The 26,836-nt window shown below is 38.6% G+C and overlaps 1 protein-coding gene across 1 annotated transcript in view; it reads right to left on the bottom strand.

Annotated features, from left to right (window-relative positions):
* YAK1 (YAK1-like protein 1) overlaps positions 1-26,836 on the bottom strand; it is a 60,716-nt gene that overhangs the window by 20,220 nt on the left and 13,660 nt on the right. Inside the window, exons 2-12 of the mRNA XM_089815565.1 lie at positions 7,127-7,326; positions 3,094-3,247; positions 2,890-2,999; positions 2,557-2,626; positions 2,233-2,315; positions 2,065-2,143; positions 1,871-1,911; positions 1,495-1,617; positions 705-855; positions 427-541; positions 132-214 (exon numbers count right to left, since the gene is read on the bottom strand). Coding sequence (XP_089671691.1) covers positions 132-214; positions 427-541; positions 705-855; positions 1,495-1,617; positions 1,871-1,911; positions 2,065-2,143; positions 2,233-2,315; positions 2,557-2,626; positions 2,890-2,999; positions 3,094-3,247; positions 7,127-7,326 — 1,209 coding nt within the window. The remainder of the gene's footprint in view (positions 1-131; positions 215-426; positions 542-704; positions 856-1,494; positions 1,618-1,870; positions 1,912-2,064; positions 2,144-2,232; positions 2,316-2,556; positions 2,627-2,889; positions 3,000-3,093; positions 3,248-7,126; positions 7,327-26,836) is intronic.

Below are 26,836 nucleotides of genomic sequence, written 5' to 3'. Positions count from 1 at the left end.
GCACAGCACAACTGATAGTCAACATTGCAGGTACTGCTACTAGTAAACACCATGAACAAAATAAGTATTACAAAACAATACTTGATAAAAGAGGGAAAAAGGGATTCTTGAATATCTAAAGACAATGTCACCTGCCGAGGTGTCCATCTCTTAACTGGATCAAACTGAATAAGGCCTCTCAAGAAATCAACAAATGCTAAGCGTATTTGATTCTCTGCTAGATCGTAGGCACCCAGTTATAAGTGTAAGTATGTAAGCACTTTGAAGGTTTGACTCATTAATATGTAAACAAACTACTAAACTAACTGATAGTTGCATCACTTCAACTTCAATGATCAGTAGCTAGACACAAATTTGAGTAGAAGAAAAACAAACAGAGTGTTGTGAAGTACTCTTCTTCAAATGACAACTAACAAACATGCTAACCTTTGAAAATTTCTTCCTGGGTGATCTTTTTTCTGTGAGGGTAGTTGAAAATAATATCTTCAAGTGTTTCGTAGTTGAAATAACGCTTTGCTATTGCGGGCTTCTTCATTTCTCTCTAAATCATGAAAATGTCAGGCAATGAGTTATACCACATGTGAAACCAGCAAACCAAATAATGTATTACAAAAGCATATGCAGAATAATTTACGAAGTATGACATAGTGCATGAATAAACAAGGGAGACACAGAAGGGAAATATAGAACAACATGTGACTCACTGTTTCATATTCTGCTTCGTTAAGAAAACGATATCCACTTTGCTGTCCCTCTGTAGTGCGGCTATCATCTAACCGTGACGAAGCACCTACATGCTTGAAATATTTATTTGTATTTTTTGCAGACCTTAAAATGTGATCTGGTGGCTGACCTCTGAGTAAGGAAATTCATAATTCAGGAGTTTATTTATAAATCACCAGAGGAATATAATGCTTCACATATAAACTCGACATCTGCAAGCATCTTGCAGTGTTCATTAAAAACACAAACTATTTAATAGCTTAATGTTTTACACCGGAGATAGACTAATATCATTTATCGAATGTCCAAAACTAAAACAAGGGATTATACTCACAAAGGCAAGTCAACAGAATGCAAACAGAAGAGACAATCATAAAATTTGGATATTTTACACCAGAAAAAAATATATATATCATTTATTGAATGTCTAAAATTAAAACAAGGGAAAGTATAGTAAACAACAATACATATAACAATTGCAGCGATTATGCTCACAAAGGCAAGTCAGCAGAAAGCAAACAGAGGAGCCAATCATTAAAAATTATACGTTAATTGTGAAGTGTTAATTTTGAATTAACTTGATCAGTTAAGTTTCCCCCATTCATGGCTGTTGGAAAAAAATAATCTTACATAAATGCCATGTCAAAAGCAACATGAGCAGAATTATTCCACTGCAATTTTGAATTTTCCCCTTTTCACATACTAAGTGTAAAGATTTTCCTAAGCAAACATTTTGAGCATGATGGTTATGTACAAGCACCATAAACTTACCCAAGTATCTCTATCATTCGTTTAATGAGATCATATTCTGAAGCTCCTGGAAACAGGGGTAAGCCTAAGAAGAGCTCAGCAACAATACATCCGAAAGACCACATATCAATAGCAGTTGTATATCTGGTAAAGAGTTAAGTAGCAGCTAGCAAATCAAAAACATATATTGAACTTAGACAAACAAATGTGAGCTAGAAAAGATGTTTGATTAGCTCTCCAATTATGTATATCTGTATAAATAGCTATCCTGCATTTCATATGATTTATGCTACGAATCAAATCACTCAAAACTAACAAAGAAAAGACAAATGAAAAGAACTGATTATGTAATAAAAATGAAAAGAACTCCCATTAGAAGCAACATTTGCAAGGATACGGGTGCCCAAGAAGAACTTCTGGAGATCTATAGAAACGGCTCTGTGATAAGAAATGACAAAAAACACTGTTTTATGAAAAAGATAAAATTAAGAAATTTATTTCCATGACATGACAATGTTGTATGTTCATTTCATGATCCAGAAAATTTTGGAGCATTAAATCACAAAGAGCCAAATATTACAAAGAAAAAACCTGTATGTAGGAGTAAACTGTTCTATTCTCCATACATGCTGACCCAAAGTCAATAAGTTTAATTTCTGCTAACTGCAGACTGCATTATACAAATCAAGAATGTCGTTATTTCATTTAAAAATCCATTGAGGAAACAAAATTCTAGCACATAAGAGAACAGCATACTACCTTGTTGATAAAAGTATATTTTCAGGTTTCAGATCACAGTGGATAACACTTGCTTCTCGCAGCACAAGCAATGCATCCAGGATCTGAAAATAATAACACAAATAAGAAAACACAAGTAATTTTCATGCATCAAACTTCATAATCATCATGTGATATAACCAAAATTGACAGAAAAATAAATCACCGAAGAAATATCAAGTTCCAATGACCTAGTTCAGATGAAGAACAGAAAATGGGTTTGAAGTTATTAAACGTAACATTGCCAAGAGAAGAAATTGCTAAATGTTGAGATTCTTATTAATGAAAAGATAAACCAGATGGCACCTGCTTTGCAAATAACCTTAACAGGTTAAGAGATATTCCTCTGTACTGATTCAATTTGAGTAGTTCAAACCTGTTGAAAAGATATATTATTCAAATAGTTAAAATTGTCAAGAAACTAAATATAATCAAGAATAACTCAAATAGTCATATCTAGTGAAATTTAACTACAAAACATAATTTCAAGAAAACAACCACCTACTAATATAATTAAAAAACAAAACAATAAAAAAGAGATCCAAAATAAACAGGGTCCCATTAAAAATAATTTCTTTCATAATTCTACGTTTAATACATCAATCATCTTGCAATCTGTAGATACTGTAACATACTTACAAATTTACTCCAAGTATTTCAAAAGCAATGCAGAGATGTCTTTGACACACAAAATGGTCAAGGATGCGAACAATATGGTGCTTGTCCTCTGGGTCAAATTTTTTATTAAGCTGCCATAGCCAAAGAACAAAAAACATGATCACTATAACAAAAGCTGCAATCGTTTTTCCCCACTCAGCAGTCTACAAACAACTGCTTTCTTACCATGTTCAAAATAGAGATCTCCACAAGTGCCTGATGGTAGTAAGCTGGCTGATTTTTTATTATCTTGACTGCAACAAAGCTATTTGTTTCAGGCGTCCAACATTTGGCAACCTGTCCAAATGTTCCCTGTCCCAGTATATCCTTCACAATGTACCTAATTCATTAAAAAAAATGTTATAATGACAAAAAAAACACCAAGTACAAACAAACAAACAGACAAGAAAAATCACAAATGACTACTCTAATATGCCATATAACACTCTCATATTTTAGCCATGTGTCAACTATTGTGAAAATTTAACACTGCATAATTACCAAGATATCCAATTAATAAAATAAGAAGCAAACAATTTCTTATCTAGGTTAACAATGATCCAAAAATAAAAATAGTAAAAAAATAGAAACTAAAACTAGTGAAAACTAAATAAAGCATAAAGACTAATTCAAGATTAACCTAAAGCAGAAGAGACTACATAAAACTTTTTATTCTAGAAACTATTTGACCACTACAATATGAGAATACTTTAATAATGTTCAAACTACTAACCACACCAAGTTTATCCCAAAGTGTAATAAATTTCTTAGAAAGCAAAGACTTTGTAAGAATGTTTACATTTCTATCTCCCAAAGGACAATAATATGACAACACTGATCCATCATCTACAAGTTTGCTATAGTGACAATGCAGTTCCACATGCTTAGTACACTCATTGAATATTGGAATTCTTGACGAATTTGAGCATCCCTTGATTGTCAAAGAAAGGTTGGAGGCTCTGCCGAACATGTGACGGAAGTGAATGTAAAATAATCATGTTCTTGAAGATTATACATTGCCAGGCCTCTCTTCTTGGTTGAGTTTTTTTCCACAAAGGTTTCTCTATGTAAATCCTGTACTGTGAAATTTTCTTTTGTAGCTGATTATGTCATTGTTTGTTGCTGCTATGTTATGATGATATAGTGTTCATTTCATTGATGTTTATGGTAATTTAAAATAGTTCTTAAGCATATTAAAGTGGTTGATTATAGCATAAAATCGAAGATTTCAATGGTTTTCTAATGTTCCATATTGAGACTACCTAGTTTTCAGATGTTTAAACTTTATACAACCATAGGTTTCCATATTGTAACGGTCTAAGTGGTGAATTTTTCAATTTTATTATTCAATTAGAGATGGAAAATTTTCCAATAGCAAAAAATTTCAACTTGGTACCACAAAACAAGAAAGACACAAAATTTACACTATGTTCCATAAGCTTGGCTACTATTGTTTTCGAGTGCTAATAGTTAGACGAGGTAATACTGCATTATCCATGCCTTAGTATCACCCACAACTTGGGGTATACCTAATTTTTGTCCAAAGTAACAAATTCCACAACATAATTTGTTTACTAATAGTATTCTCTAGTTTATTCTAGTTAATTCATATGATAGCAATTTAAGCAGGTAAAATAACATCACATGCTTTAGTCTATTGTGCATCACATACTTAAGTTAAATGACATCAATAGTTTTGGTCACCACATTATGTATTCCTCTCCAATCCCTAGGATGGTTGCTTGTTAGAGCTGAAATGACAGAATAGCAGCGGTCGTGTATAGGTTAGTAAGGAGACACAATTGTTAGGGTAGAAACTAGTTTCCCATCTAACTACTCCACCCCATGTTGGATGGGCAAGAATTCCTGCCACTTGAAGGTCAAGGGGTGATATACCTCACACTTGGGCTTAGTTGCGGCAAATGTTTTGAGCATCCTACTGTGCATCCTTCTCCAATCTACGATGGTTGGTTGCTGGTTGTAAAACTAAAGATTAGAATCAATCATGTATCGATTAGTAAGGAGACACAATTAGGAGGACAAAAACGGATTCCTCGTCTAGGTAGCCCACCCAATGTCAGATGGACAAGAGTTCCTGCCACTTATGAGCTAAGAGGTGTAATATCATGCCCTTGGGTTGATTGTGGTGAATAGTTCAAGCACCGTATCGTGCTCCCCTCTCACACTCTCCTCTCCAATCCCCACTATGGTTGATTATCAGAAATGAAGCTATAGACTAAAGTACGTGATGATATTTAAGTTAGTTGCATGTTAAATACTATTAGTAAACAAATTAAGTGGTGGAATTTTTATTTGGGCAAAAATCAGGTGTACCGCAATTTGGGGACTGTACATAGAGTCATGGATACTGTAGTACTACCCATTCTACCTATTAGAACACAAAAGAAATATAGTAGCCAAGCTTATGCAAGAATATATGGTTACCTCATAGTGTAAGATACGGTAAATTTTGTTTTGTGCTATCAAGATGAGATTTTATGCTATTAAATATATCTCTAATCTAACAATAAAATTGATGACATGTATTATCTTCAATAAAAAGATTATTATACATTCACTTCCATCACTCCTATGTTGTCAATCAAGCACCTTAACCCTAGCCCAACATTTCCCATCTTTTTCACTGTTAATTAATTTTACCGAGAAATATATTTTGCTTATATGACTTGTATGTTTAGGAAGTTGCTAGGCAACAAAATGTCAAGTGTAGAAATGGTTACTTAACATTGAGCTATAAGGAAGAAATGGAACTGGTAAATTGACAGTTTCAAACTGAGATTCCCTACAGCAATGTTTCAAATTTCAAGTTTACATTCCTGTGTTGTTTCATTTTCCGTAAATGATTACCTTTCATATTCTGTTTCCCATAAAATTACAAACTAATTATTGCACAAATTAAATTCAATTAACTGTCGGCTTGAACTGCCAATTTTTTTTCACTGTCACTCAATGTTCAACACAAGCATAAACAGTTTACAATTGTCATTTCATTTCCACCAAATAGGAACTTGAAAATTAGAGATCAAATTTGACCTAATGTATAACTACATGGATCAAACTTTGCAGCTGCCACATACTTCCAAAAGCTATGCAAATGCCCTCAATGGGTCACCACACTCACCTTGAACAACTTTCCTAGACAGCCAGCACTTCCAGCCCAAAAAAAAAAGGGATTGCCTGTGAAATGATTTCTTCCCGGGCTTTACAAACTTTTAACAAAGGTGAAGCAAATGTTGAGACAATCATTTTTCACATCTTACAAACAGTAAACACCATACCACCTGACGGGGAATTCAGAAAGCAACAAAACAAATGTAGATGTACAGACTACAGACATAAATATATATGGAACAATGTGTTGGATATACAGTCATTGATTATATAAAAATTGGATATGAGTGTTTATGACTTTCACCATCTCAATGTTAATTTAGTTAAAATACAGAAACACTCATATCCAATGTTATGGATGATGAAAATTTGTTGTCTTAATTATTTACTATAAACTGTAAACATATTACATAAGTTATCTGGAAGTGTTATACACCACAAAAAGATATTAATTATTATATAATAATTATGAGACAGGTTTCTAAAAAAAGATCTGGTAAAAATCCTGTCTCATAATCTCACGGACTGTGAAATCCAATAGTCAAAAATTCACAAAATTGTCTCTATAATGTGAACTACTCAAAAGGTATAAAAAGCAACCAATAAGGAAGCATATAAGCTTCCCATAATCTCTTCCTACAAAACTAAAACTGAAATTCCCTTCCAACTCCATTTAGTATATGCATAATTAAACTAACACAAATAATTTCAGAAATAAACTTCGACTCACAAAGAATTCACAAAATTGTCTCTAAGATGTCATGAACAACTCACAAATGAAAAGTAAATCAGTAATGAAGAATAAAAGCTCTTCAACTATTGTTCTACAAGAAATTATATCTCTCATAATCTCACAATACACACCTAGAAATGAAATTCCCCTCCATCTCTATTTAATTTATGTATAAATAAACTTTAACATTTATGGAATAAAATTAGCAAGCATTACATGCACTTAAAAGCATTGGGTATTACTGCACCACGAACCTATTGAAGACATTACAATTACAACCTCTATTTATGAATATTCTTCTTATAGCATCTCCAGCAGTCTCACATACCAATACAATTTAACAAAACATCTTACCTGCGATTGGCATCAGAATTCACCAGTACAGCATTAACAGTCAGGATTAGGTCTGAATTCACATTGTCTGCACCATCATTTTGGACAGCAGTAGATGGATTTGTAAGGTATCGCTTTGGATTAAAAGAGTCAGAGTACGTGAACATGTGGTTACAAATTTGGAACGTTTCAATTATGTCCTTTGTCAGCTTGACAACAAGCTGCAGAAAAAAAGCCCCCAAAGCATCAGCCCTGTGAACAAAATAGTTCAAATTCTTCCTCTTCAAGAACCTCTATTGAAATTACTTCCATACCCATGTGGAACAATAGTCTGCTAATGAATTGAGAAAAGAAATATATGCATAAATTCTAGTAATCAGAAAATCACTGTCCAAAAAAAAAGTCAACCAGCTGCACCTTGCTGTTAGGTGTTGTCTACATCAAAGACAACCTAGTAGAAACAACCTAAAAAATCAAGAAGATGATAAATATACATTTTTGCATGCAATACACAAGGCATTTTGAGTAGTATTTGATTACCACTACTAAATCATACTAGTGAATACCATGAATTATGAATACTCCAAGCCAACACACAAAAAAAAAAATTATAAACAAAATACACATGTTTCCCACATTTTAATTTCTGGGCAACAATTCTGAGCTCCTGAAGCCTGGGTTAGTATGACAAGGGAGAATATAAAAGTAGAGCATTAAGAAGAATTTTGAAATGAATGGGAAAAGGGGAAACAATAAATTCTCCAATATTTTTTACAATGTTGAAGAAAGACTAAAGTCTATAAAGTAAAAAAGGCAAGAGAGTATAAAGTTTACTGTATAACAGGGCAATTCCTTGTAAGTAAAAGGCATACGATTATCATTAAATGAATAGGGAAAAGGGAAACAATTAATTCTCCGATATTTTTTACAACGTTGAAGAAAGACTAAAAAGGCAACAGTGTATAAACTATAAAGTTTAGTGTATAAATAGAAATGTTAAGGGAAATTTCTTGGTAAGTAAAAGGCATATGATTATCATTTAATTTTAGATGATTAAACACAAATAAAACAAAATATTCAAAATAGAGGAATCGTCATATACTTTTTAAAGTTATTATCTTGACAAATCACTTAGTATTCTCATAGTAACAGCACAGCAGTGATAAATCAGAATAGCGGGAATATTTAAAGTACGTGCCCAGTTACATAGACAAGGATGTGCATTCTTTTGTTATTGAATAGTAGCATAGGAAAGGCTGCACATCCATAAGCTAGCCTGATCCTCTTCTAAATTGAAATAATGTTCCAGATTTAAAAGCTTAAGTTCAGACTTTGCTGATGTTTACTTTCAGAAGAATGATTTTTAGATTAAGCAGTTTAGTTTCTTTCTAGCCCTCCAGGCATGCAAATGATTTAACTCTTTCCAGTTTTGACTAGTGGAATGCATTTTCTTTTCAGATTTATGAGAAGACAGTTGCAAGTTGAGAGTTGAACACTGCACATTTGCTATTCATATTTTCAGCACATCTCTGTAGGTAAGCATATTTATGTATTATTGTTTCATTTAACTTTTTGTGATTTAATTTACTGAGTTTTGTGATTAAATACTCTAAGTGCAGAATTTTCTGACCAGGATCTCATTATGAACATGGTATCAGAACATGTAGTCTGAAATCTTCCAGATCTATGTATGAAGTGAGCTGCTACATCTGAGACTGAGATTGGCGCATTTCAGTGTGTGTTGTGCCATTGCCTCAATTATAGAAAGTAAAAAGACCAGAACCTGTGAAAGATTGCATGATGTGATGGCCTAATTTTTCTAATGATTGCCATGTTGATCCACATCTTTGACAGGCCGCTGGTCTGATAATCCAAGCCGATTTGTCTGGTTTTAACATGTTTCAAGAGCTGCATGTATGACTAAGCTTAAAGTGTGTGACTGGCTTCTGGACACCTATGAGAGGCTACTGACCTGACTTATTGCTCGCTGATTTTTTGTTTTTAGCATGTTCGCAGAACCACAAATATAACTAGCCTTAGTCTTAAAGAAAATGACAATCTAGAGAGTACTTACAACTTTACACTTCAATGTGCAATTTACAAATACCACTAAAGGAGGTTGAAGTTATGTAAAAACTATTTAAGTTATTTGTAATATATCTATAACGGTTATTTAGTTTGTTAGCTGGGGTAATTTCTTTTATGTAGTTAATTCCTACTTAGAATGTTTCTTTTGTCTTTCATTTCCGTTTTAAAAACTCTGCCTGTAATCACTATTTAAAGAGATTTCATCTCCATTATAATTAACAATAATCATCATTTCAAGGTATCAGAGCATAGGTAGCTATTTGACAAAAAAATTAAATTTGTGAATTCGATGCCCAAAGTTTATTTCTAGAATTTTTTTAATGAACTTACACTAGAAATTTCATCTGAATTTTTAAAAGAGTTTTCTATTTGTAAATAAATCAAAGATTTTTACCACTTTTTTTCTGGTTTTTGCATGATTTTCCCTAAAATGTTTTTGTTTTCTGTTTTTTGGTGATCTTTTAGAACAAAAAAGGAAGCTTTCTTTACCATCAAGGGTTTGATGATCTTTACACAAAACCATGTTGCTGGTTCACACAGTTTCCTTGACACTTTTTGGCAAAGACCTGGTTTTAGAGTTCTTTTGCTGATTTTCTTTCCAACAAAAATAGAAGATCTTGAGAAGCTGATCTCCATTTCTGTGTCTCTGGGTAACAAGAGGGATAGCTTTGTTACCCAACATAATATTGAAAGGCACTCAGGAGTTCAATGGTGAGAACTGCAATACTTGGAGGAAACATAATGCTCACAAGTTTGGAAGGAAGAATATATGATTGGGGGTCAAATGGAGGCAAGTGAAGGTTTTCTGTGTGTACAAGGAGACGGCTCAATGGACAGACAGATTAGTTGCACAACTCGTTAGTGATAAAATGACATCAAACTGCAAGTAAGTAAAAAACTGTGTAGGTGGTAAACCATAGACTGTAGATTCTAACATTTGTACTGATGCAAGTGCTGAAAGAGCTTAATGCTTGTGTTACTACTCTGCATAGGTTGTACATGATAGAAACAATGCAAAAATAAATAAATAAAGCACACAACTACTTAAGGCCCTGAGGGTGCCACATAGTTGGGTAGCATGACAAGCCACCATTCGGGATTAGTGTTGATATGTAATAAAAAAGAAAAAGAATGAGCAGCAAAACAGAGATTTAATTCTACCGATGAGATACAAATCTCGGCAGTCAGAGAATAAATTTTTAAGCAAATTGAAAATTCCCTGCAAACAAGCTGCAAACTTTCATTGTTCCAATGCCTCCTAGAAGAGAAGGCTACAAATTTATAGGCACTACCATGCCTAAAATAAAGCATCTAGAAATATTTCTCAAATCTCTACGTGAGATGGGAAATAATTCAATCTATAATATTATTACATATTTCAATGTGAGATTTGGAATAATCAAATAACAAATGTGTAGCTACATACTAATTTATGCTAACCTCCAACAACTAGGAAACCAATATTTTACTTTTCACTTTTGACTTTTATTTTTGACATTGGCATAGGATTAAAAATAATAAAAACAATACTAAGCTAATAACTAATAATATATCATAAGCATACCCTATGAATCCTCATTATTCCTCCTGTTGTCCAGCAAAAAGGGTAGTTAGACAGTTATTGGTGCGGACACGGTTGTGTCGTTTCATTGGCACTGTTTCGGACATTATAAATGTTGTGAACACTTATGTATTTTGGCATCATTATTGTTGTATGAAATATCATTGTTGTGTACAAAGAAGCATTTGATAATGAATATTATTTTGCATTAATTATATGTTTTCTTTCCTATTCACCCATGGGTTGAACATTTGGCGAAGTTGCTAGTTCGAATTCGGAGTAGTATGGAAGGACGGAGATAAATGGGAATAACAATACAAGACAATCGGAAGACGAATGGCGACAACGAAATAGAAATTTTTTTAAGGAGAGCACGAGGCAACGCAGAACTTTCACATTCTGTGTCGCATCAATCTAGAAACTTTCATACGGAGAGAAGTCATGGAAAACGAGGTTATGACAGACAATGTGCGAGATGCTATGCACGCAAGCCCAACCACAAATAAATTTTTAGACCAACTTCCCTGTCTGATCGCAAAAGCCTACATAGCACAGAAGGGACGCTAGGAGGAAGAGGAACATGAGGAACGTCGTCAGGAGACTGAAGAAATTCTATGAGAGAGATGCATGGCGTCAAAAAACTGAACAATGAGCGGTTGCCTCGTGGTGTCAGGGGTCTCAGAAATCTGTAATTGTTGCATAAGTCAACACATGATGTATACAAAATAAATAAATAAAAGTGTGTTCTGTTTTGATTTTGTTTTATAGTGGTACTATATGCCAAATGCCCAATCTTTTAAATAAGAAGAGGAATTTGAGGGAAGAAATCGACGAATTACAAATTGTGCATGGCGAAGCCAAACGAGGGTGGAGAATAAGACAACTCACTGGGGAACAGACTAAGGGGCAGTCGGAGGAATCGCCTAGTGTGGTGGTCGTAGCGGGATTCACAGGAACCAACGAAGGGTGCCTCAATGCGCCAGAACAACAAGGACGGAGCAACAAACGCGGCATTGATTGGCAATGCTTGAGGAGACAAAAGAGCAATTTTTACATTCATCACGTACACCACTATGAGAGGGAACCTGTGAAGTAGGAGAGGAGGCAAGGCTGATAGAAGACACTGGGGCAAAAGGAAGTGCCAAAGCGGCACTGCACAGTGGTCAAAGTAACCCGTCGGGATCAATTTCTAATAGTTTAGCGACACGATCTACTGATAATCAAAGGGCAAGAAGCACTATGTCTCAAAAGTAAAAACTCTTGAAGTTCACGGGCAACAGGAAGGAAGATCCCGTGTGGCATTGATGTACGTGCGAAACAATATGGACCGCCAACACGATCACAGATGCAGATGAATGGTTGAACCAATTTCCCGCCAGCCTAAAGGGGGTAGCGGTGGATTGGTTTTCCAACATGGACAAGGCAAAGATCTCCACATGGGATGATCTGAAGAAAGAATTCCAAGCAAAATTTCGATTGCTCCAAGATGATAATGAGGTTGTAGCAGAAATCTACAACTATAAACAAGGGAAGGACACTGTTTGAGCCTACAATCGAAGGTTTAAAGATCTTAGCCGGATGTGTACTCAACTGGTGGATGAACTAAAGAAACGTTGGTTTGTAAAAGGCCTCCGCGGAGCATTGAGAAGAAAAATGAAGATAGTTTTGCCCACGTCATACATCGATGCATACGATCGTGCCCTAAATCGAGAAAGTGAAAGCAAAACAGCAAAGAAGAAGAAGAAGAAGAGAAGTAAATCTTCATCCTTCTTCAAGAGTGACAAATCCTCCCACGAGGGTAGCAGTGCAGACAGTGAGGAGGAGCCCAGCAAGAAAGTACAAGCACTTCAAAAAGACTTAGAACGGATGCAAAAGGAATTCAAATCCATGATGGGAACCAGTGGCCACACGGAGGAAGGAGAAATTTGGTGTACAGATTGCAAAGAAAAAGGTCATTCAAAGGGAGCGTGCCCCAAAAAGGCAATGTGTGATATCTGTCAAGTCCTAGGTCATTCTACAAAGGAATGTTTGTTTAACATGAAGACTAGAAGCCAACAGATATTGTTCACACAAGAACAACCATCCACTTCTAGCACAAACAGTGAAACCCAAGGCAACAATAATGCCACATTTAGCGGCTACCGGAACAACCGCTGAGGAGGACGAGGTAGGAATGACACCAGAAATCAAATACAAAATGATTCCAAGGGAAGGCCCACAATCCAGTGCCGGGCATGTAACCAGTCAAGCCACTTCACCAAAGAGTGTCTGAAGAATGACACTCCGCAAAAATTACGTCGATGGCGTGGTCCAGGGGACCAAGAAGATGCTAATTGCCCGAAACAAGTAAATCTTATTAACATCGACGAGGAAAAGGTTCTAGTTGTCACCCACAACCAGGCTAAGTTGGCCACCTATCCTAACCCCCGCACGGAGAAGCAAAGGCTACAAGAGGCATGGGAGGACGTACAAAAAGCAATGGAAGCTACGAAGGATATGAAAGATGCTATTCCTCGGCAATTGGAATGAGAAAACAACTTGGTCAATCAAATCCTACAAATGGAGGTGCCCGTTAGAGTTCAAGACCTGTTACAAGTAGTACCACAACTAAGGACGTCATTACTGAATACCCACGCACACACGTCGAAGACGAAAGGACAACCAACCGTACCAGGAGGGTCCGTGACAGGTCCCATGTTGCTGACAATAAGCAACGGTCGTCATCCAATGGTGGTCAAGATAGGAATCCTCAAAACCATCTTGACGGACACCATCGTGGATGGTGGGTCAACGTAGAGGAAATTGGGAAAGCCTACCCTGTGGCCATCCACATTCAACCTACTCGACATCGACCGACAGAGGATAAAACCCCTAGGGACCTTAGTGGCTCAACAAGTAACTATCAGGATGCAGCCATTTGTGCTAGATTTCGTAGTAATCCCCTTGAAGAAAAAGGGATATGACGCCATTCTTGGAAGACGATGGCTGGTGGCCGCAAAAGTAAATCACAACTGGAAGAAGAATATCCTGTCAATGGAATTTGGAGGGCAGAAGTTTGCGATTGATCTCCGAACTCAAGTGATAAGTGAAGAGATGGCATCGTCTACGGAGTCCGAGTCAGACGGAGAGCACTGGATAGATTAGGGAAGAATGGATCCGAATGACAAAGGCATTTTAGAGCTAGAGGAGAGCTGGAGGAGTGTTCAGAGGATGAGACAAGTTCACTGAATGGACTTTTTCACTGGCAGATGGAAGACTATGAACTCTTCCATGCATACATGTTGGGCGTCAAGGAACCCAAAGATGAGGAGGTATTCCCACCATAGTTCGTGGAATACAGAGAAGGAAATGCAGAGATCAATGAGAGTCCCACCCATTGCTTTGAAGGAAAAGACATAAGATACGAAGAGCCGTCCATAGAGGTTACTAATCTCAGAGACGCAGAGAATCTAAGGAACATACTTGTGGGAGATGATTGGAACCCGATACTGAAGGCCATGGCATTCAAAATCTTCTTGGAGTACAAAGATGTATTTGCATGGACTTACAAGAATTTAAAGGGAATCCCACCAAAGATGTGTGTCCACTGTATACAATTGGTACCCGGAGCCATACCTGTGCAGAAGCGTCCATACAGAATGAACAAAAACTACACTGCCGGTGTAGAGGAGGAAATTCAACAAATGTTGGAAGCCGACATAATATTCAAAGTTCAAACAAGCAAGTGGGTGTCACCAATCATGATATCAATGAAGAAGAACGAAATCTAAATCCAGAGATGTGTGGACTTTTGGTGCCTCAACGCAGTCACAGTAAAAGATCCCTTCCCAATTCCGTTCACTGACACGACTCTGGAAAAAGTGGCTGGACACAAGATGTACTCCTTCATAGATGGATTCTTTGGCTATAACCAGATCTCCATCACTGAGGAAGACAAACTGAAAACTACTTTTGTGGTGGAGGATGGAGTGTACGCGTACAACCGAATGCCTTTTGGATTGTGTAACACACCTGCCACATTCCAAAGGATCATTTTGCACATATTCGACAAAATGTCGATAGGCAACTTCCACGCATTTTTGGATGATTGGTCCATTTTCAATGGACAAGACAACCACTTGAAGGCACTTTAGGAATGTATGGAAAGGTGTCGACGGGCGAGGTTGGCATTGAATCCAAAGAAATGTCGGTTCATGGTTCCTCAAGGAAAACTACTTGGACACATTGTTTGCAAGACAGGATTAAAAATGACCCCGATAGAGTATGGGTGATAGTAGAAATGGAAGCCCTAACGGACATATCTGGAGTCAAGTCCTTTCTCAAGCACATTGGGTATCATAGACAGTTTATAAAGAACTATGCCAAAATTGCTTTGTCCCTGGACAAGTTGACACGAAAAGGAGAACCATACATCTGGACTTCCAAGTAGGAGACCGCCTTCGCAAAATTGAAGAATAGATTGTTGAGAGCACCCATATTGACGTATCAAACTAGGACAAGGAGTTCCACGTCCTCGTCCACACATCAAACTTCGCCATAGGTGCGACGTTGGCACAAACTAGAGATCATGGTCTCCATCACCCAGTGTATTTCGCAAGTCGACTACTATCGAAAGCCAAGAGGAATTATAGCACCACTGAAAGCGAGGCTCTTGGATGGTGTACTCGATACAAAAGTTTAGGATTTATCTATCGGCCACACCATTTACCTTTTACATGGATCACCAAGCATTGATGTACCTGGTGAACAAACCAATCATCCAAGGCAGAATTAGCAAATGGTTGTTGCTACTACAGGAATTTACCTTCACCATCATTGTGCGACCTGGGAAGAGTCATGTCATTGCCGACCAGCTCTTCTAAATCAAGTCCAGGGAGCCGCCGGAAGGGGTCAATGACAATTTTTCGAATGTACACTTATTCAAAATCACCATTCTTCGCGAATGGTACAAGTCTATAGGGGAGTATCTATCAACATCCCAATTTCCGAGAGAGATGCCGCCAAGTCAATGGCGGAAGCTAGTCTTAAGAAGCCAGACTTTTCAACTAATAAATGGTCTTCTCTATAAGATGGGTCATGATCAAATACTATGGCGATGTGTAATTAAGAAAGAAGTGCAAAGTGTTGTAAGGGAAGCACATAAAGGGCAGGCAGTCAGCCACATGGGACCCGACACAATAGCACGGAAGGTTCTTCTCGTCGGGTTATGGTGGCCCACACTGTACAACGATGCACGGGAATGGGTGTTGAGCTGCTTACATGCCAGAGAGTCGGCAAACCACTGAAGAGTTACTTCATGCCATTAACCCGTCCCACGCCCAAGAGTTGTTTGAAGGTTGGGGACTAGACTTCGTCCGTCCACTGAAGGCGAGTAGGGCCCGACGCTACCGATACATAGTGGTAGCCACGGAGTATTTAACAAAGTGGGTAGAGGAACGGGCACTACCTAATAATTCTGCAATTAGTACGACTAAGTTCTTGTATGAACAAATCATCACACGATATGGCATACCTATTCAGTTGACAAATGACAGAGGACGTCACTTTGTCAACCACGTGATCAAATTATTGACAACAGAATTCAAGATTTTCCCTTCTTTGTCAAGTCCCTACTACCCACGAGCCAATGGCCACGTGGAGGCCACAAATGAAATTCTGGTGGCCATCATATACAAATCATGTGGCGTCGAAAAAGCAGACAGGGAGGAAAAGTTGTCTTCGGCGCTTTGGGCCTACCGTACCACATTCAACGTCACAACAAGACAAACACCGTTCCAGTTGATGATTGGCCAAGAAGCTGTGGTACCAACAAAATTTATGGTCCTAAATCTACGAATTGCAATTGACAATAGACTCAAAGATATATGGAGAGTTTACGAGAACACCTATACCAATTGAACAAACTGGATGAACGTAGATTAACAGTGAATGGGCGACAAAAGTAGTGTAGACCTGTAGAAAAGCATGACACAACAAACATTTGAAACGGACGAGGTTTCAACCAGGCCAACTCCTGCTTCAGTACAACGGTCGTAACGAGATAAAACCAAGGAAATTCAAGGTTAAATGGCTTGGACCGTATAAAGTGAGAGAAGTCGGCGACAATGGATCCATAAAACTATGGAGACTCGACGGGCAAGAAATCCCTGAGGCCATCGATGGATCTAAGCTTAAAATATATTACGAACGAAAAGAAGGCGAAATGGGCAATACCAAACAAGAAGAAGAAAAAATTTTTTAAAAAAATTTACGAAAAAAGAAGTAAAAAATTATTTTAAAAAAAGTAGATTTTAATGTCTCGCAAGCACTAAGAGTCCCACAGACCCATGTGACCACAAACACTAAGTGTTTCGCGGTCCACGGACCCATGTGACCACGGACACTAAGTGTCCTCGAACATGTGGCTGGGGACACTTGTGTCCCACGGACCCATGTGGCCGGAACTAGAATGTACAACAAGTTGGAGGTTATTATGCAAGAAGTTTTATTTACCAAGGTCAATCAGTAGCACAAAGTAAAGCCGCGGAGAAGGTAGGGAAGAGAACAAGAAGAAGAGAGAGTAACCCAACCGCCAAGTATAGAGCATCCACCGTGGAGAAGGGCAGTCTGCGATAGCAGTATTGGTGTAAAAAAGGGAAGTTATAAGAAGAGTATCCGCTGAAGGAGAAAAAGGATGAAGCTACATTCCAGGGGAAAGGAACCATATTGCAAGCATAGCATCTGCGGGAAGAAAAGAATATCCGCAAGGAAGTAGAGGACAACAAAGGCATTCAACGTGGGAACCATTGCCACGGGAGAATCACTACCGCAGAAGACAAAAAGAGAGAGCAAACCCTAACCATTTCTTGTGGTTACATTAAAAGACAAAAAAAGAGACCATTATTATGGAGTCCACTGGAAAAAGAAAGCAGTGGAAAAATTAGTTGAAGGCAAATATGGAAAAGAATAGGAGTGTGTTGGCTTCCGAAGTCCGAGTTGCAGGGCCAAACAACATCCAGCAGTAAGAAGCAGAAGGTGAAGGCCGACCTATCACACCTTACAATTCAGTTTGATGGGATAAATTAAAAGCAGGTTGACGAGAGCAAGTCGGGCCTCAGATATAGCCTTGCTGCAAATTACATTCATGAACGGCATCATGAATGGTAGCATGAATGATTGGGCCACGGTCCTCGAGGACAGGATGGAGCAGTTTATGACTCTCCAACATCGGACATTTTTCATGCTGCATCATGCCATCAGCTTGTTTTTGGAGGTAGCCCTCATCAAGTTCTAATCGACAATTTTGAAATTCCACCGAGGGGGAAGTTGGCACAAGGAGAACCCCCAATATTCTACTGGAGACATTTAGACACGGGTGGAACTGTGGCCGAGCAGAAGAAAGTATTACAGGGATCGGAGGCACATGGGGACATGGACAGCGGAAGGAAAGAAACCACAAAGAGCAATGGGAACGATTCTGAGGAAGAGAGTACCTCAGCAAAAGTTAGCAGCGACGCGGCGGCCAACAAGTCCACATTCTTCACCCCTCTCCAATTGCCAACTTCGGCACACTTGACAGCCGCTGCCTCGCTCATTCCTTTGTTTGGCCAGAGACATGCGTCGATCATCATGACTCCAACGACGACCACAACAAAGGTTATGACTTCACAGATGGCCACGACAGATGCTATGCCTCTATACAGTTTTTCGCCAGACTCAGTTGCACAAGCAGTGCCAGCCACAGAGATATTGGAGATGCCAGTGCCAGAGCCCAAACCTCAAGTTCGACTTGATGTGATTGGCCCTAACATTGTGGTTACCATATCTTCCTCTTTGTTGGCCAAGGCCTAGCCAGCCCAACGAACCCAACCAGTACAACCAGTTCTGCCGTTACAGCCAACACAGCCAAATGAGAGCATTGAGCCGACACAAGCAACACAGTCCGAGAAGATTGAGGTAATGGATAGAGCCAGTGCATTCCTACAACAACAATTTCAACTCATTCCTGGAGAGGTCAGTCCTTCCATTCAATCCCCAAGGCATGGAGAGGTATCCCTAGGAGCAACTGTCATATTGGAGCCACAGGAGGTGGGAGTACTACAGTGCTAAGATGCGCCCGGAGAGGAGGCAGCACTGGATGTGGACGTGGCTACCGCAGGTGAGGCAGGAATGGATACTGACGAGAAGTGGACTATCGAGAATGTGGGAAAAGAGGATTATGGATCGGATAAGCATAAATGCAAGGCGTACCTCAAAGCTATGCAAGTTGTGATGGAGAAAGGATGCATCGTTGCATGTCAGGCTTTGACTCGTAGGAGGGAGTTACATTTGATCTGAGCTTATATTCGGAGGGTTTGTCCTGAGCGTTTTTGCTCCTACTTTGAGGCCAAGGGATGGCCAACAGTGGAAACACCGGAGATGTTGGTTGATTGGGCTACAGAGCCTGAGTTGGGATTGTGCAACACTTCGATGAAGAAGCTAGCACATGAGATAATGGGGTTATATAAAGGCATCTACTATGCTCATAAGCGTGCAGAGGCGGACAGGGCATCAAAGAGGATGGCAGCTGAGAGGTCTCTGACAATTGAGAGGGAAACTAGGGAGAAGTTAGCTACTGAATTGGTTAGCCAGTAGGTAGCGTGGGCAGCCTAGCGCGCAGCGCTTTTGCAAGAGATGGAGACGGCTGAACAAAGACCACAAGCGGTCAAGCAAGAATTGCAGACAGCTAAGGCCCAGGCTATGGACACAGCGCTTCTTCTGAAGGAGGCAGTAGAGGTTAACACCTGGACTCAGAAGGATTTACACATTTGCACTGATCAAGTGTACGAGTTGCACCGCCAGCAGAGCACTTCACGAACGCCACCTCTTCCCTAGTCTATATTGTTTCTATGTTGTATGTTGTTGTCTCCTAATTTTGTTAGTTTTTTAAGTCGCCAAGAGACAACTTTTCTTTTTTGGGGGGGATGATGTTGTCCGGCAAAAAGGGTAGTTAGACAATTACCGATGCGGACATGGTTGTGTCGTTTCATTGGCACTGTTTCAAGCATTATAAATGTCGTGAACACTTATGTATTTTGGCATCATTATCATTGTATGAAATATCATTGTTGTGTACGAAAAAGCATTTGATAATGAATATTATTTTGCATTGATTAAATGTTTTCTTTCCTGTTCACCCACAGGCTGAACACCTCCTACCAATATTGGCATTGGACTCCAATGCTCGCAAAAGAGAAGGAAACTCTTGAGATTGTTGATGGTGAGATATCCAATAAGACTGATGCGCAAGCTGACATTGCTTTGCAACAAGGTAGGAAGTGGTGGAACCATGCCGTGTTTGTCGAGCCTTTGTATCAAAAACTTTATCAGAATCAGGGAGCAGCTAATAATCAGGAACATCTACAGGATGCATAATAGAGGGGCTCAGTTTCTAGCATCAACTCATGGTAGTGCTTAAGAAGATCAACATTATGATTTTGGGCTCATTCTCACAAAGTTGCTTAACAAGGTTGTTTACACAAGATTCCCTCCTCTTGGTCGCATCATATCATTCATTTGACTCACAAGGTCGGGCCTACATCAGATCCCAACAATTATAGGACCACCATGGTAACGCACACTTCCTCTAAACTATATGCGACATCGTTACGCGACATTCTTTCCCAAGAGCTTGATCAAAGCTATTCGAGCTAGTGGGTAGGCACACTTCTGACCAGATTTTCAAACCATGGATCACATCTTGACTCTTATATCTATTATTGAAGAAGCATGCCATCATTCCTCAAAGGCCTATTGTTGCTTTGTGAGTTTTTGCAAGGCATTCAACTCAGTTCCTAGGACAGACTTATTCCAGAGATTTTTCAAACCATGGATCACATCTTGACTCTTATATCTATTATTGAAGAAGCACGCCATCACTCCTCAAAGGCCTATTGTTGCTTTGTGAGTTTTTGCAAGGCATTCAACTCAGTTCCTAGGACAGACTTATTCCAAAAAAATTTCAAACCATGGATCACATCTTGACTCTTATATCTATTATTGAAGAAGCATGCCATCACTCCTCAAAGGCCTATTGTTGCTTTGTGAGTTTTTGCAAGGCATTCAACTCAGTTCCTAGGACAAACTTATTCCAGAAATTGCGAGACATTAGTATCTCGGCAATTTATTTTTGACATTGGCGTAAGATTAAAAATAATAAAGATAATATTAAGCTAATAACTAATAATATATCATATGCATACCCTATGAATCCTCATAATTCCTCCTTGCAATATTGGCATTGGACTCCAATGCTCGCAAAAGAGAAGGAAACTCTTGAGATTGTTGATGGTGAGATATCCAACAAGAGTGATGCACAAGCTGACCTTGCTTTGCAACACGATAGGAAGTGGTGGAACCATGTCGTGTTTGTTAAGCCTTTGTATCAAAAACTTTATCAAAATCAAGCAAAAGCTGATAATCAAGAACATCTGCAGGATGCATAATAGAGGGGCTCAGTTTCTAGCATCAAGATCAGCATTATGATTTTGGGCTCATTCTCACAGAGTTGCTTAACAAGGTTGTTTCCATGGGATTCCCCCCTCTTGGTTGCATCATATCATTCATCTGACTCACAAGGCCAAGCCTACATCAAATCCCAACAATTACAAGACCATCATGGTGACATACACTTCCTCTAAACTATATGGCACATTGTTACACGACTTTCTTTCCCAACAGCTTGATCAGAGATATTCGGGCTAGTGGGCAAGCAAACTTCTGACCAGATTTTCAAACCATGGATCACATCTTGACTCATATATTATTGAAGAAGCACGCCATCACTCCTCAAATGCCTATTATTGCTTTGTGGATTTTTGCAAGGCATTGAACTCAGTTCCAAGGACAACCTTATTCCAGAAATTGCAAGATATTGGTATCTTGGAAACTCTTTTGAGTGTCATCATGAGACTTTATGAGATGGTGGTTGGTCACATCAAGACCCCTCACGGAATGTGAGACTTCAACCATGACACCATTGGGATGAAATAAGGTTGCCCTATATCTCCCACTTTGTTTGGACTCTATATTGATGAGTTGGAGGGGTTCTTGCAAGCACACTCCCTCCCTCGGGACTGTTGTTACTTACACAAGGTGTTGATCTCTATTGTTCTCTTCACGAAAAATGTGGTCTTTATGGCCACTCTCCAAAAGGGCTTCATAGACTCCTTGATGGCCTTGCTTCTTTCTACAATCTTCAACAGCTAACAATGAACCTCAGCAGGATGAAGGTGACGGTCTTCAATTATCTTAAGGCCTCTCACCTCTGCTTTCTATTCCAAGGTAAGGTGATTGAGATTGCTTCAGCTGAGACTAGTGGTTTAACTTCAAACATCATTTCCAAGGCACGAGTTCCAAGCTTACTCTTTTGGAAACGTTGATCAAACCGACTGTGCTATATGGTTTTGTGGTTTAGGGGTAGTCTTTACTTGAGTCAAATTTTGTCCTGGCCAAGTTTGGTGCCCATCCTTTTAGACTTGGTACTATTTTTAATCAGGTTTGGTTCTTGCATCCAGCGAGGCTTCGTAGACTCCTTGGAGAGGCGTCATTAAAATTCTTACTTGGCCTATTGATCTTCAAAGGTTATTGCACACTCAGACCCCACTAATCGAGCCCATTGTTGGTTCACTCAAACCTCATCTTTGTTGGGGTCTATCAGGATCAATATTAACTACCTCCCCCCTTTCCAATACTCCCTAGATACCCCGTCACTTCTTTTGCCTTCCTGACAAGAGTTAAGCACACATGTTAGAATGGACATCTACACACAGTATATTTGTAAAAGTTGGACTTGTCCCCCATGGTGCTTCGTACTATGATGGCATTTTATGCAGGGCATTTCCTCGAGCAACAAGGTCCTTGTACACCCCTAGTAAATTTCTCATGGTTGGTCTCATGCTCTTCATACCTCTCTTGGTTCTTTCAAAGTGGGCTCCCATTAGCTCCTCATCCAAACCGAACACCATTTGACTAGAGAGAAGCTTAGACAAATACTCACTTCATTTAAAGATGCCTCATCTACTACAAGATCACAAGGAGATTTCATTGATTATTTAGAGAGACCCAATCTCTACCAACCTTCTTCACATATACAAATCAAAGGTGTCTTTTGTTCTATATTCAAGAGACATGGAGGCTCCAGGACCACATCCTTCAGCAGATCCTCTCCACCCCTCCCCGCCAACCCCCAAGATCGCACTACGATCATCTCATCACCTCCTCCTTTACTATGGTCCCCCCATGCAGGCCACCAAGAGGGTGATGGACCCCCCTTCGGATCTCCCAAGGTTGTGAGACCCCGTAGATACTCCACTCAATAGCGATTTTCTTCTTCTAGCACTTCCACGGGATCTCGAAGATGTTTCAGGACCTCTCCTCCTATGGCCTATCCATCAATTGTAGACTTTTTCCCAGCTAATTGGAGCAGCTACTTTGTTCGGTTGTTAGGTTGGCTTTAGTAGCTTCCTCTTGCATTGGTTCTTCGGTTCTTTGTTCTTTGTACATCTTTTTTTACAGACACTATTTAGTGCTCCCGCTATTTTTTGGGTTGTTTGTTTTTGGTAGTTTAGGTTGGTCCCTCTTGTAGGCCTCTTCTAGAACTTCCAAGGGATCTCGAAGATGTTTTGGGATCTCTTGTCTTATGGCCTATCCATCAATTCTAGACATTTTCCCAACTGATTGGAGCAGCTAGTTTGTTGGGTTGTTTGGTTGGCTTTGGTGGCTTCCTCTTGCCTTGGTTCTTTGGTTCTTTGCTTGTTGTATATCTTTTTTGGGACACTATTTGGTGCTCCTCCTATTTTTTGTGTTGTTTGTTTTTGGTAGTTTAGGCCCTCTTGTAGGCCTCTTGATGAACATTAATAAATTTATCTTATCTAAATAGATGATAACAAATTTGTCCAATTAATCACAAAACAACTCATTCATTAATCACATGAAGGTAGCAAGAGCATTGGTGAGACCAAATGGCATCATAAACCACTCTAAAAGACCCTTTAGTATTTGTTAATGTTATAATTCTATCGGATAAATTAGATCTTATATATATGAGATATATAATATATGACAATGTTATATATGAAATAATTAACTTATTAAGAGTGATATATATATATATATATATATATATTGAGAGTATATTAATTATAATATATTGAGAGTATATTAATTGTGTTATAATTATAACTAATGTAAGTTAATATATTAAAGAGACATGTCTCTTCAAGAGGCATGCCTCTTTATATCATATATATATTCATTGGAATAGTAACTTGGAAAACACATCAAATATCCACAAGTGCTATTACAAGTTATAGATCCTATTTCACTAACATGGTATCAGAGCAGATTCGATTCTTGCCTGTTGAAAGTGAGTTGAATTTACAAGTAGGAGACATATTGATTACTGTTGCAGCGATATCCCCCTAACTGTGTAAGATTGAAAATGTAGATCAGTGATTCTCAGATCATGCTATAACTATCATTAACTACTATAACTATTGGAAGATATAAAACCCACAATTCCCTAACAAAATTCTATCTTTCCATTTGCAATCTCATGGACTGCTTCGCGTTTGATGATTGTTTGAGCAAATTGACTTCATCTCGCTACAGGCAAATAGGCTCGTAATTTGTGTATAATGAGACAAACGCATGCGTATACCTTTTCCTGACCATTCTTTCATTAGCATTCAATCCTCCCATGTTCAATTACTAATGAGCACACTCAGTTCCCTATTAATCTGGAAGAAATTTTGGTCTAAATACTATTGAATAATGCCCATGGATAATAAAATTAGAGTCTACAAATATATTACAGGAAGAAATGAAAACCAAGTTCTCTAGACACACATTTAAACATCGATAAATACTAAATCTGAATGACATAGCATGAATTAAAATTGGCTATAATGTGTTGAATATACCATTGGGTAGTGAAGTCAAAACTCCTCCATCTGTAATGTAGACAACGTGAACACAGTGTCTCCCACATCAAAGAAATACCAAGTGAGTGGCATTTGATATAACATCAAACTCATTGATATCAGGAGTGTCATTCAGCAGTATTGACCAGTCATAGGGAATGCACTATGACTATGGAGCTGATAACTGTCACGTCGGATGCACAATTTAAAACAATTAGGACATCATCAATAATGGTATCTGAAGGTGGTATCTTGTCACAGTTTCAAACACATAAAATTTTACAAGTTACAACATATTTGGAAAACCTGGGAAAACTTAACAGAGTTGTAAGTGATCAATGTTTCCGGAGACATTGATCAATAACCTCTGCTCATCATCCCATGGAGCCTCACAGAATCAGAATGGCGCACAACCTAATTATGAACTATGGGCTACATGAGAATATGGAAATCTGCCGGCCGAATCTATTACAGAGCAAGGAGCTCAGGGTATTCCACACAGATGATTACATCTCATTTCTTCAGTCTATTACACTCGAGACCCAGCATGAGTAGCACAGGCAGCTGAAGAGATTTAATGTGGGATAGGACTGTCCCGTGTTTGACAGGTTGTACAACTTCTGTCAGACTTATGCAGGGGGGCTCCGTCAGAGTGGCAGTAAAACTAAATAACAGGGATGCAGATATAACCATTAATTGGGCTGGTGGTCTCCACCATGCTAAAAAGTGTGAGGCATCTGGGTTCTGCTATGTCTATGATATTGCCTTGGCCATTCTTGAGCTTCTGTAGGTGCATCAACAAGTGCTTTATATTGATATTGATATACATCACGGGGATGGTGTTGAGGAGGCTTTCTACACTACAGACAGGGTTATGTCAGTATCTTTGCATAAGTAAGGTGGTAGACTGATGTGTCGGGTGTACTACAATATATGTCTCACTTACCATCAACGGACCACATGCCCATATTAAGAGAGGGTATGGAGAGGTACAGGGCGGGCCAACCAGAATTAACCATGCAATGCTAGTAGATAAGATTAGAGGAATAAAGGGGAATCCATATGGTTAAGTATGGAAATGGTAAATGTATTGGAGAGTGATCCTAAGGATTTATGACTATTGCACGGTCCATGAAAATTATTACTTCAATCTGCTTGTAAGGTGGTCGGACCTTCATTGGAGCAGCTTAAGTGTGCCATATTTAATATGATACAAAATTGTTCGATGATATAAAAGTGGGAATTTTACATTGTAGGGGAGAAATAATAAACAATATTTTATTCCCACTTGAACCATCCTTAGCGAGGAGCTGATTCAAAAGAGGAGACGTCTCTAAAACAATCTAAGAAGTCATTTTCAGATATGGACCTTCATATATCAAGGATGCATAGATATGTATTTATTATCCTTCGGAAAAGAAGATTGGTACATTAGGCATGCTACCAAATATTGTGCAAACTCAATCTTATGATAGTAGCTTTAAAGAAGCTGTGATTTAGGATTCACGAATCATCTGATGATTAGGTTGGATAATGTGAGTTTCTTAAAGCAAATATCCTTGATGATTGAAATTATGAGAGGGAGTCTGACAGTTCATTAGAGGCAACCTTGGAGAAAGAGAGGGAGCAGAAAATAGAATTGCTTAAACCAAACTTTTGATGATATTGGTTCAGAAGGAGTAGACCTTGTTGATGGATTCAACACTAGTCAGAAACTATAATAGCTAAAAGACTATGATTCATGGGATAAATTCTCATGTATGTAGGCTGGAAGGCTTTATGCTATCAGGATACCCATTGAACTAGGGAAGCATGACATGACTTGCTACCAAGAGGTTAGAAGGATGATAACAAATTCAGAGGAAGTCTGATACTTCATCGAAGAGAGGCTTGTGCTAAGAGGTCAGAAAAGTTGATATCAAACTAAGAGGGAGAAACCTTATTCTCTAATATGTTTTATGGTGAATGTTGTGACAACACCACATGTCAGTATTCATGGAGACTTCATGCAAATTTTTGATGTCATACATGTATGAGCCTGTCCCCTGTGTACATCATGAAGAAGTGACGACTTCTAAATGATTATCACTTGTATTAGGAGAAGTTGTTGTAAAGTGACGTCCTTACAATAAGTTGTAGCAT

Source organism: Cupressus sempervirens, chromosome 2 (assembly GCF_028749045.1).
Source record: "Cupressus sempervirens isolate cs-2001-9-10 chromosome 2, ASM2874904v1, whole genome shotgun sequence".
In the NCBI taxonomy this organism is placed as follows: domain Eukaryota; kingdom Viridiplantae; phylum Streptophyta; class Pinopsida; order Cupressales; family Cupressaceae; genus Cupressus; species Cupressus sempervirens.
This window is presented reverse-complemented; position numbering and strand designations above follow the sequence as displayed.